Source organism: Orcinus orca, chromosome 5 (genome assembly GCF_937001465.1).
Source record: "Orcinus orca chromosome 5, mOrcOrc1.1, whole genome shotgun sequence".
Classification (NCBI taxonomy): domain Eukaryota; kingdom Metazoa; phylum Chordata; class Mammalia; order Artiodactyla; family Delphinidae; genus Orcinus; species Orcinus orca.
Window position 1 is genome coordinate 32,472,741 of NC_064563.1, and position 17,297 is coordinate 32,490,037.

General features: G+C 42.7%; 1 protein-coding gene across 1 annotated transcript in view; it reads right to left on the minus strand.

Moving 5' to 3' along the window:
* Positions 1–3,188: 3,188 nt before the first annotated feature.
* The window catches only part of PCCB (propionyl-CoA carboxylase subunit beta), a 90,581-nt gene continuing 76,472 nt past the window's right edge, over positions 3,189–17,297 (minus strand). Inside the window, exons 11-15 of the mRNA XM_004278939.3 lie at positions 6,281–6,388; positions 5,940–6,040; positions 5,429–5,527; positions 4,500–4,599; positions 3,189–3,479 (exon numbers count right to left, since the gene is read on the minus strand). Of these exons, the coding sequence (XP_004278987.1) occupies positions 3,358–3,479; positions 4,500–4,599; positions 5,429–5,527; positions 5,940–6,040; positions 6,281–6,388 (530 nt within the window). The 3' untranslated portion in view covers positions 3,189–3,357. The remainder of the gene's footprint in view (positions 3,480–4,499; positions 4,600–5,428; positions 5,528–5,939; positions 6,041–6,280; positions 6,389–17,297) is intronic.

Consider the following 17,297-nt stretch of genomic DNA (forward strand, 5'->3'; position numbering starts at 1 on the left):
AGAGGCAGGAATGCAGGGGATAAATCGGCAGGTGAGCTCTCCAGGCAGCCCAGGAGGGAATGTGATGAGCACGGATCTCTGTAGCAGCTCATCTTGAAGGTTATGTGTTTATGAGATTAGACCAGGGCTTTACCCACGTGTGACTCTACCTTCGGACAAGCTTGCAAACCTCCCAGATGTGACTTGACTGTGACTCTCCATTGGCCCTGCTCTCAGAAAAGAATCTATCAAACAAGGCGCAGTGTCTTCATGGGAAACAAAGGCTTAGTGCCTGCTCAGGCTCCACATATCAGACCAAACTCAGGTAAGGTTCCATCCATGCCCTCCTAAGTGCCTTGCTCTGTAGGGGTCTACACTGGGCATCACGTCTTGAAGGATAGCTTTCTGCTCCCAAGGACACATAAATGAGGCATTTCTCATCTCCAGGACAGTAGGGACATGGTCAGTACCTACCTACTAAGGCTGCCACATCTGCCCAAATGTGCTGGCTGGATTCCACACAGGCCCCAGACTGAGGCTCCGCCCACTGAGTAGCCACAGCTTCTGCTTGGAATGGTGGAGATCCCATGCTGACAGGGAAGCAAGAGCATGAGGACCTGTAGTTTCACTAAAATATATATAATAAAGCCACAGCTCGCCAGAAATCCTTTGAAACCAGAAGGACCTAAAGTTCACATCTGTCAAACAGGTGGAGTCTGTGTTGATTCAACAACTCCATCAAGGGTGTTAAGTCAGTGTACTGGGTGAGTGTCTTTCACAGGCTTCTCTTACTCTGGGCAAACCACATCTCACGTGCCAGCAAAAAGCATCAGTGCATCCAGAAGCAGAGGATTGGGCTGGGGAGACCAAGACATGGTCAGGAGAGAAGCTGGAAAGACTTTACACAAACAAGCACTGGAAGGCTGCTCGTGGATGTGCGTGCTCCCATTATTCCAGCAACTCAAAAGGATGCCATCATGCATAAGGTAGGAAAGTTTTCCAAATTTAGTAGCTCTTTGGGTTGATACAATCCCAAGTGGAGCAGACCACCACCTTTCTCACTCCAATCCTTTGGGATCAGACAGTACTGCCTGGGTTCAAATCCCAGCTTCACCACTCATTAGCTGTGTGGTTCAGGACAAATCGGTTTACATACTTAGGGCAGGGACAGTTACAGCAGGACACTCATAGAGCCTCCTACCTCCACTACAACTCGCTGTATTATCTGCTCTCGGTCTAAACACATTTGCCAGCGCTCCACTCAGTACACCCAAGTCCTCTCTGGTTACAAGATTCATCATTTTTCTCTGTCCCTTTAAGACGAGACCACAGTTGGGAAAGGCATTCCTAAGAGCAGCTGATGAGAAAACTGACTGCTGCTCTGCAATACACTGAGGCTGGTCTACTTGACAGAGCTTCCAAGATCTTGCAGCTCCGTGTCTCCGCCACCAGCTTGGTTTTCAGATGGGCCAAATCCTAGCTTGACAGACCCCAGAAATTGGATTGGCCAGGCAACTTTAAGCTATTGAGCCACATGCTAACCAATCCGTATGGTTCTTCCTTAGCCAGGAGGCCTCTAAAAGACCAGGAGTCTGCCACCACTCCTTTCCCAGCTCCAGTGGCTTACAGTCTTACTGCTGGTGCCAAAGAGAAGTACAAGGAGCCTCTGGCCAAACATCTCTGCCCCCTAGGAACTAACCACCTAGTTAGGAAGACAAAAATATGTTTCAGGCCATATGTTTGCTTCTAAATTTCATCTACTAAAAGAAACCAGGGCTCTTAGAGAAATCACTGAATCTGCAGCTGGGTGAGGAAAATATAAGATGAACCTGGTACATTACCCTGTGTCAAAAAATAAGGAAGTGCACAAAAAATTATTGTGACATATCAAAAGGACTGAGGAACCAGCTTGAAAGAGCGCCCCTCTGGCTGTATCACGAAATTCTGAGCATCAAAATAAGTAACAAATTTTTAAAGAACTCATCAGTCTCTGTTTTTTCTTGATTGAATGACTGAATATATTCATTCACTAAAACATTTATGAAACACCTACTGTGTACTAAGCCCAGATTTCAGTTATGAATAATAATATATGATTCTAGTATAATGTGCGTTTGAAAATTTGATAGGGTGATAGCATAGTAAGAAAAATATATTATTTCAGGAAAAAATGTTTAAAAATGAAAAAATAATTTATGCATCTAAATTGATACTAAAAACTTAAAGAAGAGAAAGCTCTTCTTTCCTTGTGGATATAATGATAGGGTTAGAAATACAGTATTTTACCACCAACATAGAACAGCTGATTGAAGCAAGAATCATAATGGATACTAAAAAGTAGTGGATGAAAGTGTGCTGACAGGCTTAAAGAATGCCTATCAGACACAATTTCATCAATAATGGAAAAACCTAACGTGTTTCCTAATGTAATACAAGGAAAGAACACTCCTGTGTATTACTCCTACCTGGATCTAAATGTCTGTAAACAATCAGACAAACCCAAATTGAGGGACATTCTACAAAATAATTGGCGAACATGCTTCAACAATGTCAGTGTCATTAAAGACTATGTAAGACAATGAGCCTTGTTTCATATGAAATAAGCATTGACATTTGGGGGGACAAAAGGTCATGATTCTGCAACTTTCAAATAGGTCAGTAAAAATAGTAATTATATATTTATATAAAAGATGAAGCAAATGTAGAAAATGTTAAGAACTGGGTAATCTAGGTGAAGGGTATACACCTCTTGCAACATTTCCACAGGTTAGAAATTTTCCAAAATAAGTTTTTTAAAATGTGAGAACACGTTTCTGGAAAGAAGTTAATATAGGGTAAGAAATTAATATAGGGTGTGTGCCTTACTGAGCATCTATTCTGGTAGACACACACACACACACACACACACAATTACAAACATCATCTTTAATCCTCAACAATTCCTGAAGGAATTGAAAGGATAGGACATATCATTTAACTGTTATATTATTTAAAAGTAAGAAAACCAAAAGCCTAAGCAGACAAGTACTTCACCCTAAAAGCTTATTATCTCACCTTTAGAGAAAAAAAATTAATTCTTGGGAAAAGAAAGGAAAGCAATACACAGAGGTGTTAAATAAGGGTCAGCGCTAAGTGAATACTACAGTGTTTTCTTTAGTTTTCTTGATTTTTCAGATTTTTACCACAAAAAAATAAGATTTATGCTCAAAAACTGCTGGGATATTTAATAAAACAATTTTATAGGAAGGCACAAATGAAATCTTTCTAGAATTTAATAAACTTAGCCAAGTTATTACTGGTATTTAGATTCCCAGGTTTCATGACTGAAAAAGGCAGGGATGGGTGCAAATGGCCAGGTAGTAATTACCCTTGGTACATTTACAATGGAATATTTGCATGTTTCCTCCATGGGCGCTGTACCTTCTTGCTGGCCAAGACATCCAGGTCACAGCAGATTCGGGCACGTGTAGAGGAAGGCTGGATGATGTCATCCACAAACCCTGGGGAAGCACAGAAAAGGAAGCAAATCATCTGCAGCCCCAGATGCTGCCACCCACCCAACACCACATGGTGCTCAGGCAGGGCACTATCTTCTGCGGCCAACAGTGTGAGCAGGGCCCAACCTGACACAAAAGGAGCTGGGTCCTGTGAACCTTCCCCTGATCCCAGGAGCCCCCTGTTCCTCTGGCAGGTCCCAAACTTCTGGCCTAGGAACACTCGGCAAGAAAAGGAAAATGTGACCCTCTCCCTACCAAGATGAATTCAACAGGGAATCCAATTAAGAAAGTGCACTTTTCTTTTTTTAAAATCACTACAACAATTCCTCCCATCCTGTACATAAACCCCTCTGCAATGTTACTATGCCACTCCTCCCATCAGGAAATGGATTGTATTTCTTCACCTGGCCTTGTAACTTGCCTTGGCCAACAGAATGTGGCAAAAGTAACACTGCAACTTCCAAACCTAGGCCTCAAGGCACCTTGCAGCTGCCCCACTCTCCCTCTTGCCCTCAGGACACAATGTAAAGCAGTGTGGACTAGCCTCCCTAAGAATAAGAAACCACGTGGAGAGAGAGTCTGACAGCCAGCACCAGCCATGTGAGTGAGGCCATCGTGGACTAGCCCCAGTCAGACCGCCAGATGACACAGCTGCATGACTGATCCCAGGCCCAGCCAGCAGAAGAGCCACCCAGCTCAGCCCAGACCAAACCGCTGACCCTCAGAACTATGAGGGAAAACAAAACAAAACAAAAGGTGGTGGTTTTAAGTCACTTTGTTTTGGGTAGATTTTTCACAGCACTAGGGTGACTGGAACAACGCTAAGAGATTCAGCCATTTCAGCAATGTTGTTTTGATTCTGGTGACAAAGCAGCATCTTTAAGTGATGACTGCTCAGGGACAAACCAGCCCTCACTGGTCTCCAGATTAAACTGGAAGGACAAAGGCAGACTTTCTGGAGTGAAATAAGAAGCAAGTGACCCAACAAACGAACGAAGCTGCCCTCCCCACCACAGGCCCTACCTCTCACGGCTGCAGGAAAAGGGTTGGCAAACTTCTCGATGTACTCTGCCTGAGCAGCCTCCACATTCTCGTGCCCTTTGAAGATGATCTCCACAGCGCCCTGTCACGAGAGGAGTTAGTGAACGCCCCTGGAGGCCCCTGGAGACCTGGGCAGGCCTCCCTCAGCTCATCATCATGGGCATGGTTGCCAGTGTCCTGGTAAATCAAAGTGTACCAGAGACAAGTGCCAGGTCCAGGTGCCTGGAGTTGACCTCCGTGACTCCGGGAGCTGGGATGGATGCTCAGCTGTGGCCCCAATGACGAGCAGCCCAGGCTAAGCCAGGTGTTTGCCTCCCCAGATTCTGTCCTGCTCTCTCCAACTGCATTTATCCTTCTCTGAGGCCAAGATATTTGGCCCAGTTTCCACTGTTAAATCCACAGTTCCCTCATTGAGGGACGCAGACTGCTGTTTCCCTTTTTCATGATTCTGAGCCCTGAGCACACAATTCAATGGCCAGAGGTGGAAAGACTGAAATGCAAATGTAGAAAAATGAGGACTGAAAGATGAGCCTTCACGTCAGAACCCTTGAAAGTCAGCTTGGAGAGGCGGGGGCATGGGAGTTACCTGGTTCAGCCACAACAGCTGTTCTGAAGCAGAAAAGGAGTGGGGAGCGGGCTCGGCAACAGGAAGCACCTGCCCTAAGTCAGCAGCTTGGGGCCGGGGGAAACGTCCAGTCCTCCGAAGGCCAGCTCAGCTGACTCAGCCCTCTCCCCTTTACTGACGTCTCAAAACCCACTCTAGGCTCCTCCCACCCGGGCACGGAGACGGCGGCACACGCCTGAAGTGAGGGCAGGAGGCAGGCTTGCCAGGGCCTAGACCCCAACTCCCTGGAGCCCTGGCCCCTCTCCAACATTTCCCAGACGCAGAAGGGAAAGCCAGGGGGCCTCACCTTTGCTCCCATGACTGCAATCTCTGCTGTGGGCCAGGCATAGTTGGTGTCACCACAAAGGTGCTTGGAGCTCATGACATCGTAAGCGCCACCATAGGCCTAGAACAGACCCAAATGCTGAATGTTAGTGCCTGAGTCACCCATGTCACATCCCTGCAAGACCCCAGGAAGCCAAGCAAAATGAGGACAGAAAGCAAGAAGAGCCCTCCTGGGCTGCTAAAGGCCCAGTGTCTGTGAGGCCAGGGAGCCGGAGCACAAGGGCGCAGCCCACAGGCCTTTCACAGTTCATGGTCACGGTCTTTCCCGGCTGCTTTTTCCCACTGCTGCTTTCAGTTCCCAGATGACCAGGGACACCCCTGCAGGGCATGTCTGCCGTGCTGTCCTCCAGAGCTTTTTAAGGGGAGAGAGGCGTAGTCTCCCTCCAGCACTGCTGAACCTCTCGGCCAGACTTCCAGCCACGGCCCTGCCGTGGGAGTGAGTGAGCTCACAGCCTCCAGCGTGAGTTCCTCACCTTCCTGGTGATGACTGTCACTTTGGGCACAGTTGCCTCGGCAAACGCATAGAGAAGCTTGGCGCCGTGCCGGATGATGCCTCCGTACTCCTGCGCAGTGCCTGGGTCACGAGGAAGAGTTACTGGATACCCACAGAATCCTCAGGAGGTCGGCCTCTGCTCTCAGCTGGGAGGTCTTCCCCCTCCCCAAAGGGCCACCCCTCACACAGCCGCACCATCCAGACACCCAGAATATGGAGACGTCACAAATCCTGAGGGAATTTTGCAAGATCTCCAAATAAAGTGGGTGCCTTGCTGGGCAAAACCGCCTCTCCTGGCCCCCACCTCTGTCAATGACTCACCGGGGAGAAAGCCAGGGACATCCACAAACGTGATGAGTGGAATATTGAACGCGTCACAGAATCGGACAAAACGAGCCCCTTTCACGGATGAATTAATGTCCAAGCATCCTAGAAAAAGATCATCCAGGCTGAGCTTCTGGGCAATTCCCAGTCCCACCCACACTGGGAATGTGCCCCCAGCAACCATGCAGAGCTGGTTACTAAGGAGGCACCAAAGTTACCTCCTCAGAAAACGGCTAAGGGGATCCTCACACTCCAGGAAAAACTGGGAAGACAGGAGAACCCACCTGGCACTGGTCAGAGGGCCAAGGAGTGGCGCCGCCCCTGAGGGACCGGCAGCAAAGCCCAGGGCAGGCAGCCAGTCTCAGCCTCGTAACCTGAAGGGCTGCTTGCTGCCACCTGATGCACAGCCTGCCTCGCCCCTGCAGCCAGTCATGGGAGGTGACATCCAGGGGCTGGTCTTAGAGAGTCCCTGTACCCTGGAATCAGATTCTGGCTTCACCAGCTATAGCCACGTGTCAGGTTAATTACTTCACTTTCTGAGCCTGAGATTTGCCACCTGAAAGGCAGGGGTGTTATCCCCCTCCTACCACAGCTGTAAGGATTACAGGAGATGGTATCTGTGAAAGGGCACAGAATGAGAGCTCAGTTACTAGTAAACCCTCTCCTACCACACTTTGCAAAGTATTTTATGAAGCCAGCATTAAATACCAAAACAAGAAAAGGACATTACAAGAAAATGCAGACCAAAATCCCTCATGAACATAGATACAAACAGTCCTAAGATATTACCAAATCAATTCCAGCATTAAATAAAAACACTGGTGCATCATGACCAAGTGCAGTTATATCCAGGAATTCGGACTTGATTTAATGTGTGAAAAGCAATGAAATTATTAAAGGAGAACAACCATATGGTCACTTCAGTAGATATAAACATCTGAGAAAATCCAACATTCACAATTAAAAACTAGCAGTAAACTAGGAGTACAATTGAACTTCCATTATCTGATAAAGAATATCTACAAAAAAACTTATATACTCATGGATTAGAAGAATAAATCAATCCCCAAACTGATCTATACCAGTGCTGCCTGAAAGAGCTTTCTATGATGATGAAAATGTTCTCTGGCTCTGCTATTTGTCGACATAGTAGCCACTAGCCACATGTGGCTACCGAATACTTGAAACATGACTAGTAAAAGTGAGAGGCTAAGTTCCTAATTGTATTTAATTTTAATTACTTATACTATTTTAATTATTTTAGATTTAAAGTTTAATAGCAAGTATAGTGGAGAAATCTGTATTTTTCAAGCAATTCCTATCAAAATCATAGGAATTTCTGATAAGCGGATTCTAAGATTCACATGGTTAATACAAAGGAGACAGAATGGTCAAAACGGTATTTTCTTTTTTAAAATATCAGTATAGGAAGACTTATACTAACTGACTTGAAGACTCACAAAAGCAGGGTTTCTCCGTCTTGGTATTATCAACAATTTGGACAGGATAATTCTTTGCTGTGGGTGCACGTAGGACGTAGAGCAGCATCTCTGGCCTGCACCCACTAGATGCCAGTAGCACACCCCTCCACCCCTCATCCCCACTGTGACAACCAAAAGTGTTTCCAATACTGCCACATGTTCCCAGGATATTGAAACTGTCCCTGGTGAGAACCACCAAGAACTACAAAGCTACAGTAATCAAGACAGTATGGCAGAGGCATAGAGGTAGGCAAAAACAGCAATGAAACAGGATAGATCGTGAAGAAACAGGCCCACACAACTGATTTTAGACCAGGCACCAAAACAATTCAGTGTGGAAAGTAAGTCTTGTTAACTAATGGTGATGGAACAATTAAATATCTGTATGGAAAAAAACGGAAGTAGACTCCTGTTTCACTCTATACTCTATACACAAAAGTTAGCCCAAAATGGATTGTAGATCTTAACATAACCCACAACTACAAAGCTCCTAGAAGATGATGTGGACCATCTTTGAAACTTTGTAGTAGGCAAAGATTTCCTGGACAGGACACAAAAAGTTCTAATCAGAAGTAAAAACACTGATAAATGGGACTTTACCAAGTTTTTAAAATAATGTGAATCAAAAGACACCATTAATTAAATGAATAAACAAGTCACAGACCAGGAAAAAAATATTTAAAATACACATATCTGGCAAAGGATTCACATCCAGAATATATAAAGAACCCTACAAATCAATAATAAAAAGACAACTCAAAAAATAATAGCAATAGGCAAAACTTCCCTCTTGCCTAATGCGTTTTCTGAGATGATAGAAATGTTCCATATCTTATTTTGAATGGTGAATACAAAGTTGTATTAACTGCCAAAACCCATCCCAATGAACATGTAATTTACTGTGCCTCAATTGTAACTCAATAGAAGAAAAATCTATGTTAATGACTTGAAATAAAGAATGTGAGTGATGAGTCCTGGGATGAAGACAATTCTAAATTAAGAAACCACAAGAAGTACAAAGAGGCCAGAATAAAAATCAAAATGAAGAAAAATACAAGCAATGACAACCAAAACAAGATAAAATCGTTGGGGAAATGAACACAGTCAGAAATGGAAAACCTGTGGCCCTGAGCTGCCAAGAGTGGGCCCCAGGTCTACTCAGATGATGGCCTCATCATCTTAGGCCCTAGTTCAGGCCTGACAGAGCACCTGGCACCCAGAGAGCCCAATGAGCCCTGGCTAATTCCTACAAGGAAGAAATGAGAACCAGTGTCAAGGGGGAGGAGGAGTGGGTGAGGGAAGGATCGGAAGTTTGGGATTAGCAGGTGCAAGCTAGTATATACAGGCTGGATAAACAACAAGGTCCTAGGGTACAGCACAGGGAATATATACGTATATATATTCTTTTCCATTATGGTTTATCACAGGATACTGAATACAGGGAACTGTATTCAGTATCCTGTGATAAACCATAATGGAAAAAAATATATATATGTATAACTGAGTCACTTTGCTGTACAGCAGAAACTAACACAACACTGTAAATCAACTATACTTCAATAAAAAAGAAAAAGAAATGAGAACCAGAAAAGAGGCCTCCTCTGTGAGCCTCTAAAGCTGCCTTTTTTGACACCCCATAAACATCACAAAGAATTACTGAGTCAAGAAGAAGGGAAGCTGAGGAACCACAATGGAACCAGGTATTCAGACTCCAGCCAGGGCTAGGGCAGGCCCCTGGGATAGACATTCTAAGTATTTGTAGATAAAGTTTCCACAATGAGCCAAGCAGTTTCTTAACAAGTGAGCTTGTCAAAGTGCACCTGTACTGGAGGGCGCCAGAACCTGCAGACATAGTCATGGGACAAGAAGTATCTCTGAGCAGACACAGAAGATCATGTGAAGTCCACACCAGGGACAGACACAGCAAAGAGGAGGAACTAAAAAGATACGTGAACAGCCGAGAACTTACTGTAGGAACAAAATGCATTTTCAGTATGTGTAAATTCCTAACTTTAAACACTATTTCTAGACAACAAAATGGTGGAATAGGCAGCTCCAAGCTCCTGTCTGCAAACAGAAACATCAAAACACATGCAGAAACTGTCAGAACCAACTTTGTCAAAACTCTGGAACAGGCAAAATGTACAACTACATAAAAGCTGAATCAGGAAAAAGGCAACTTAGAAACTGTAGGAAAGCTCTGTGGCGTTTTGAATTACACTTGCCCCACACTCTTCCCTGGTTCTAGAGGAAGCAAAGAAGACCTGAGGCACAAATCACCATGTAGGTCTGTTCTGCCTTGTCTGGGGGCTACCTGAAAGATGGATGCAAGCCTTTCATCACTTCACCTAACTCAGAACTCACTCAGGCCAGAAAAGTGGCAGGCATTGCTCACTGTAAGGCAAAAGAACCACCTATAGACATCTGGGGTGAAAGATTACGGTTGACATTTCCTAAGGCCTGGGAGGAAAAAAACAGGGAGAGGGTGGGTTTGGGGGGGGAGTTAGGGCATTCAAGATCACCTGTGTATACAAGGGACTTCAGAAAGACACAGACGTGCCTAGAGCCAGATGCATGTTCAGAAAAGACCTGAGAAGGGAAATTAGAAAATACTTTGAACGGATCAGTGGAACGGAATAGAGAGCCCAGAAACAAACCCACATACCTAGGGACAATTAATCTTCGACAAAGAAGGCAAGAATATACAATGGGAAAAGACAGTCCTTCAGCAAGTGGCGTTAAGAAAGTTGTACAGCCACATATAAATCAATGAAGTTAGAACACACCCTCACGCCATACATAAAAATAAACTCAAAATGGCTTAAAGACATAAATATACGACAAGACACCATAAATGTCCAAGAAGAGAACATAGGCAAAACATTCTCTGACATAAATTGTACCAATGTTTTCTTAGGTCAGTCTCCCAGGGCAACAGAAATAAAAGCAAAAATAAAAAATGGGACCTAATCAAGCTTATAAGCTTTCACACAGCAAAGGAACCATAAACAAAATGAAAAGACAACCTACAGACTGGGAGAAAATATCTGCGAATGATGCAACCAACAAGGGCTTAATTTCCAAAACATACAAAGAGCTACAATTCACTAACAACAACAACAAAAAAAAACCCAATTGAAAAATGGGCAGAAGACCTAAATAGACATTTCTCCGAAGAAGACATACAGATGGCCAATAGGCCCATGAATAGATGCTCATCATTGCTAATTATTAGAGAAATGCAAATCAAAACTATAATGAGGCACCACCTCACATGAGTCAGAATGGCCATCATTAAAAAGTCTACAAGTAATAAGTGCTGGAGAGGGTTTGGAGAAAAGGGAATCCTGCTACACAGGTGGTTGCCATATGACGCAGCAATCCTACTCCTGGGCATATACCCAGACAAAACTATAATTCAAAAAGATGCATGCACCCCTATGTTCACAGAAGCACTATGTACAATAGTCAAGACATGGAAACAACCTAAATGTCCATCGACAGACGAATGGAAAAAGATGATGTGGTATATATATAATGGAATATTATTCGGTCACTAAAAAGAATGAAATAATGCCATGTGCAGCAACATGGATGGACACAGAGATGATCATACTAAGTGAATTAAGTCAGGCAGAGAAAGACAAATACCATATGATATCACATGTGGAATCTAAAATATGACACAAATGAACTTGTCTACAAAACAGAAACAGACTCACAGATACAGAAAACACACTTGTGGTTGCCAAGCGTGGGTGGGGGAGGATTGGGAGTTTGGGATTCACAAACTATTATATAGAGAATGGATAAACAACAAGGTCCTGCCATACAGCACAGGGAACTAACAATATATTCAATATCCTGTGATAAACCAGAATGGAAAAGAAGATGAAAAAGAATATATATGTGTATAACTGAGTCACTTTGCTGTACAGCAGAAATTAACACAACATTGTAAATCAACTATACTTCAATAAAAAAATTTTAAAAAAGAAAATACCTTGAGATGAATTAAAAGGAAAACATAACATTACAAAAGACCTGAGAAGACCTTAGGCTTTAACCTTGGGCTGATACCTAAACTCAGTTTAAGTCTGGCTACATGTTGAAGGACAGCCTCAGTACAAAGCCAATTTGCAAAGACTAGGAGAGATGTTTTCTTATTTGTCTGTTTTGGCACCTGGTGTTCAAGGTAATCTCTGTTAAAACAATAGCTGGACACAAGCTTAGGAAAACAACAAGGAATATAGCCTCTGCAAAAACAGTTGGGAAAGTCACTAGAAAAATGGACTACTACAGCACTGAACAATCAAAAAAACCTCAAACTCTGGAAAAAGGGGAGAATATGATTTTCAGAGTTATCGCATTATAATATTCAAATGTTCAGTTTCCAACAAATAGCAAAGCATACAAAGCAACAGGAATGTACAGCCATTCAAATGAGCAAAATAAATTAAAAGAATCCACCCCACAGAAGCCCAGACAATAAACTTACTAAACAAAGATTTTAAATCAACTGTCTTAAATATGCTCAAGGAAGTAAAGGAAAACATGAAGAACTAAAAAACTCAGGAAAAAAAAAGTATGAACAAAATGAGAATATCAATAAAGAGAAATTATAAAGAGGAACCAAACAGAAATTCCATGGCTGAAAAGTACAATAACTGAAATGAAAAGTTCACTACAGGGGTTCAACAACAGACCTGAGTAGACAAGAAGGATAAGGAAACTTGAAGATAAGAAAACTTAAACAATCCAGTCTGAGGAACAGAAAGAAAAGAAAAAATGAAGTGAATAGAGACTAAGGGACCTATGGAATATCATCAAGAGAACTGACATACACCGCATGGCAGTACCAGAGGAAGAGAGACAGAGAAAGGGGCAGAGAGATTATTTGAAGAAAGAATGTCCAAAAACTTCTCAATTTTGGCACAAGACGTGAAGCTACAAATTCAAGAAACTCTAAGTAGGATAAACTCATGCACACCCATACCGAGACACATTATAGTCAAATTATTGAAAGACAAAGACAGAATCTTGAAAGTAGCAAGAGAGAAGTGACTCATCATACACAAAGAATCTTCAGGGCTTCCCCGGTGGCGCAGTGGTTGAGAATCCGCCTGCCAATGCAGGGGACACGGGTTCGATCCCTGACCCGGGAAGATCCCACATGCCACAGAGCAACTAAGCTCGTGTGCCACAACTACTGAGCCTGTGCTCTAGAGCCCGTGAGCCACAACTACTGAGCCTGCGTGCTGCAACTACTGAAGCCCGTGAGCCTAGAGCCCGTGCTCCACAATGAGGGAAGCCTCTGCAATGAGAAGCCCATGCACCACAAAGAAGAGTAGCCCCCGCTCACCGCAACTAGAAAAAGCCCGCGTACAGCAACAAAGACCCAACACAGCCAAAAATAAATAAATAAATAAATAAAATTTTTTTTAAAAAAAGAATCTTCAATAAGATTACCAAATGGGATACATATTTAAAGTGCTGAAAGTTCTATTTTTTATGGTAGTTCTATTTTTAGTGTTTTGAGAAACCTCCACACCATTTTGCAGAGTGGCTGCACCAATCTACATTCCCACCAACAGTGTACAGGGTTCCCTTTTCTCCACATCCTTGCCAACATTTGTTATTTGTGTTCTTTTTGATGATAGTCATTCTGACAGGTGTGATATGATATCTCATTGTGGTTTTGATTTGCATTTCCCTGATGATTAGCAAGATTGAACATCTTTTCATGTGCCTATTGGTTATATGCATTTCCTCTTTGGAAAAATGTCTATTCAGTTCTTCTGCCCCAGTAATTCCACTCCTAGGAATATATCCAAAACACCCAAAAACATTAATTTGAAAAAATACATGCACCCCAATGTTCATAGCAGCATTATTTATAATTGCCAAGATATGTAAGCAACCTAAGTGTCCATTAACAGATGAACAGATACAGAAGATGTGGTGTATATATACAATGGAATACCACTCAGACATAAGAAGAACAAAATTTTGCCATTTGCAGCAATATGGATGGACTTGGAAGGCATTATGCTAACTGAAATACAGTAAGTCCCCTACATAAAAACGAGTTCCGTTCAAGTGCGGTCGTAAGTCCAATTTGTTCGTTAAGTCCAGAAAAGTTAGCCTAGGTACCCAACTAACACTATGAGCTATATAGTAATTGTGGTAATAGGTTTATAATACTTTTCACACAAATAATACATAAAAAACAACAAACACAAAAACTAAAGAAAACATCTTTAATCTTACGGTACAGTACCTTGAAAAGCACAGTAGTACAGTACAACAGCTGGCATACAGGGGCTGGCATCGAGTGAACAGGCAAGAAGAGTTGCTGACTGGTGGAGGGAGAGGAGGTGGGAGATGGTAGAGCTGAAGGATCGTCAGCAATAGGAGACGGAGGGCAAGCTGCAATTTCACTCACGTCTGACATTGATGGCACAGGTTCTGGTTCCTCGCTGGATTCAATTCTATCTACCTTCTTGAAAAAACGATCCAGTGATGTCTGGGTAGTAGCTCTTTTTTTCTCGTGATAGATGACACAGTAGCACTGGATTGCATTCTGCACGGCTGCTGCAACCTTTGTGTACCATTCTACGTTTGGGTCCTGTGCCTCAAAAACTAACAGTGCCTCCTCAAATAAAGAATATCCCCTTGCCATTTCCTACCTCGTGAATCTCTTAGGTTCTTCAGTTACTTGTTCTTCTTGTCTCTCTTCATCATTTCTCTGGGCCTCCAATTCCATCAGGTCTTCATTAGTAAGCTCCCATGTTGCACAGCAAGGAGTCAGTGAAGTCATCCTCTTGCAGATCTAGCTCCAGCTTCTCGCTGAGGGTCACCAAGTTGCTGAAGACCTCTTTAGACTCCTCATCCACCTTCTCAAATCCATGAAAATTGTGAACAAACTGCGGACAAAAGTTCTTCCACAGTGATGGCCGTAACCTCATGCCAAGCAAAGTCAATGTTTTTTATGGCCTGTAGATGTTATAGTCCTTCCAAAATTGTCGAAAGTTTGTTCCTGATTCGTCACTCACCTTTACTACCTGAGGAAAAGTGTGACATAAATAATATTTCTTGAGAGTCGCTATAACCCCTGGTCCATAGGTTGGATAAGCGACATAGTATTCGGTGGCAGATGCACTACAGGACATTGGAATGAAAGTTGTCTATGAATGGGGGATGGCCCAAAGCACTGTCGAGCAGCAAAAGAATGTTGAATGGGACACCCTTCTCCAAACAATATTTCTCCACGTCCGGGATAAAGTGGTGGAAGAACCAGTCCTGGAAAATGGCCTGTGTAACCAGGCTTTGGGGTTACTCTTCCATACAACAGGAAGAGAGCCCCTGGCTATGCTTTTAAGGGCTCCTGGGTTCTCTAAATGATAAACTAAGAGAGGCTTCAGCTTCATATCACTGGAAGCATTGCCACCAAACAGCAGAGTTAGCTTATCCTTTGCTGCTCTATAGGCTGGCATCAACTTTTCCTCCTTACTGATGTAACTTCGGTCTGGCATGCTCTTCCAGTACAGTCCTGTCTCATCCACATTAAAAACCTGCTTGGGTGAATACATGCCTTCATCAATAATTTCCCGAAGCATTTCAGGAAATTCCTGGGCAGCTACCATATTGTGAAGGTTGGCTCTAGTCTTGAAGCAATGAAACCAGCCATGGCTGGCATTAAAAGATGCACCCTCTGATTCTTCACCGTGTTTCTTCGTCAAGTCTTCATAAAGGCTTTTAGCTTTCTCTTGAATCAGCATTAAGCTGAACAGGACTCGACACTGGTGCTGATCCTGCATCCACACACTGAGTTTCTCATCTCCTCCATCACTTTTCCACGCTTCTTCGATAGTATTGTTGACATCATCAGCACAGCAGACTTCATGTTTCATGATCCTGTCCTTGTTCTTTAGAACTGTGCCGATGGTTGAACAATTCATGTTATAAGAATGAGTGATGTCTACCATCTTTTTGCCTCGCTCCACTCTCTCAATTATTTTCATTTTTCTTTCCACTGTTATCACTTGGCACTTCTTAGCAGTACCCACTACATCACCACTGCTTTTACGCTCACTTCCGGACATACTGGGCTTGAAATAAAGATACTGTACTACTGTACTCTATACCGTACCGTAAAGTACACAAAAGCACAACCACTTGTAGAGAATGCAAGCACGTGACAATGTACGCCACGCACGTGAACTAACTTACGTGATTAGACAGGCGAACACATGTTCGCATCTTTGAAAGTTCACAAATTGAAGATTCATATGTAAGGGACTTACTGTAAGTCAGAGAAAGACAAATACTGTATGGTATTACTTATATATGGAATTTAAAAAATACCACAAACTAGTGTATATAACAAAAAAGAAGTGGACTCACAGACATAGAGAACAAACTACAGGTTACCGGTGAGGAGCAATAAGGCGGGGGAGGGGCCATATAGGGGTAGGGGAGTAAAGGACACAAACTACTAGGCATAAAATAAGATACAAAGATATATGTATAACATGAGGAATATAGCCAATATTTTATAATAATTATAAATAGAGTATAACCTTTAAAAATTCTGAATCATTATACTGTATACCTGTAACATATAATATTATACAGCAAGTATACTTCAATTAAAAAATTAAAAAACAAGATGCTGAAAGAATAAAACTCAACCAACAACTCTATACTTGGCAAACTGTCCTTCAAAAATGAGGGACAAATAAAGACATTCCTAGATAAACAAAAGCTGAGGAGTTCATTACCACTAGGCCTGCCCTACAAGAAATGGTAAAGGGAGCCCATCATGTTGAAATAAAAAGGTAGTAGATAGTATCACAGAACTGTATGACGAAGTAAAAATCTCCAGTAAAGATAACTACATGGGGAAATATAAAAAGCCAGTATTATTGTATTTTTGGTTTGTAACACCACTTTTTTTTCTTTTTTTTTAACATCTTTATTGGAGTATAATTGCTTTACAATGGTGTGCTAGTTTCTGCTTTATAACAAAGTGAATCAGTTATACATATACATATGTTCCCATATCACTTCCCTCTTGCGTCTCCCTCCCTCCCACCCTCCCTATCACACCCCCACTAGCTAGTCACAAACCACCTAGCTGATCTCCGTGAGCTATGCGGCTACTTCCCACTAGCTATCCATTTTACGTTTGGTAGTGTATATGGGTCGATGTCACTTTGTCACAGCTTACCCTTCCCCCTCCCCATATCCTCAAGTCCATTCTCTAGTAGGTCTGTGTCTTTATTCCCGTCTTACCCCTAGGTTCTTCATGAACTTTTTTTTTCCCTTAGATTCCATATATATGTGTTAGCATACGGTATTTGTTTTTCTCTTTCTGACTTACTTCACTCTGTATGACAGACTCTATAGGTCCATCCACCTCACTACAAATAACTCAATTGCGTTTCTTTTTATGGCTGAGTAATATTCCATTGTATATATGTGCCACATCTTCTTTATCCATTCATCCAATGTTGGACACTTAGGTAGTT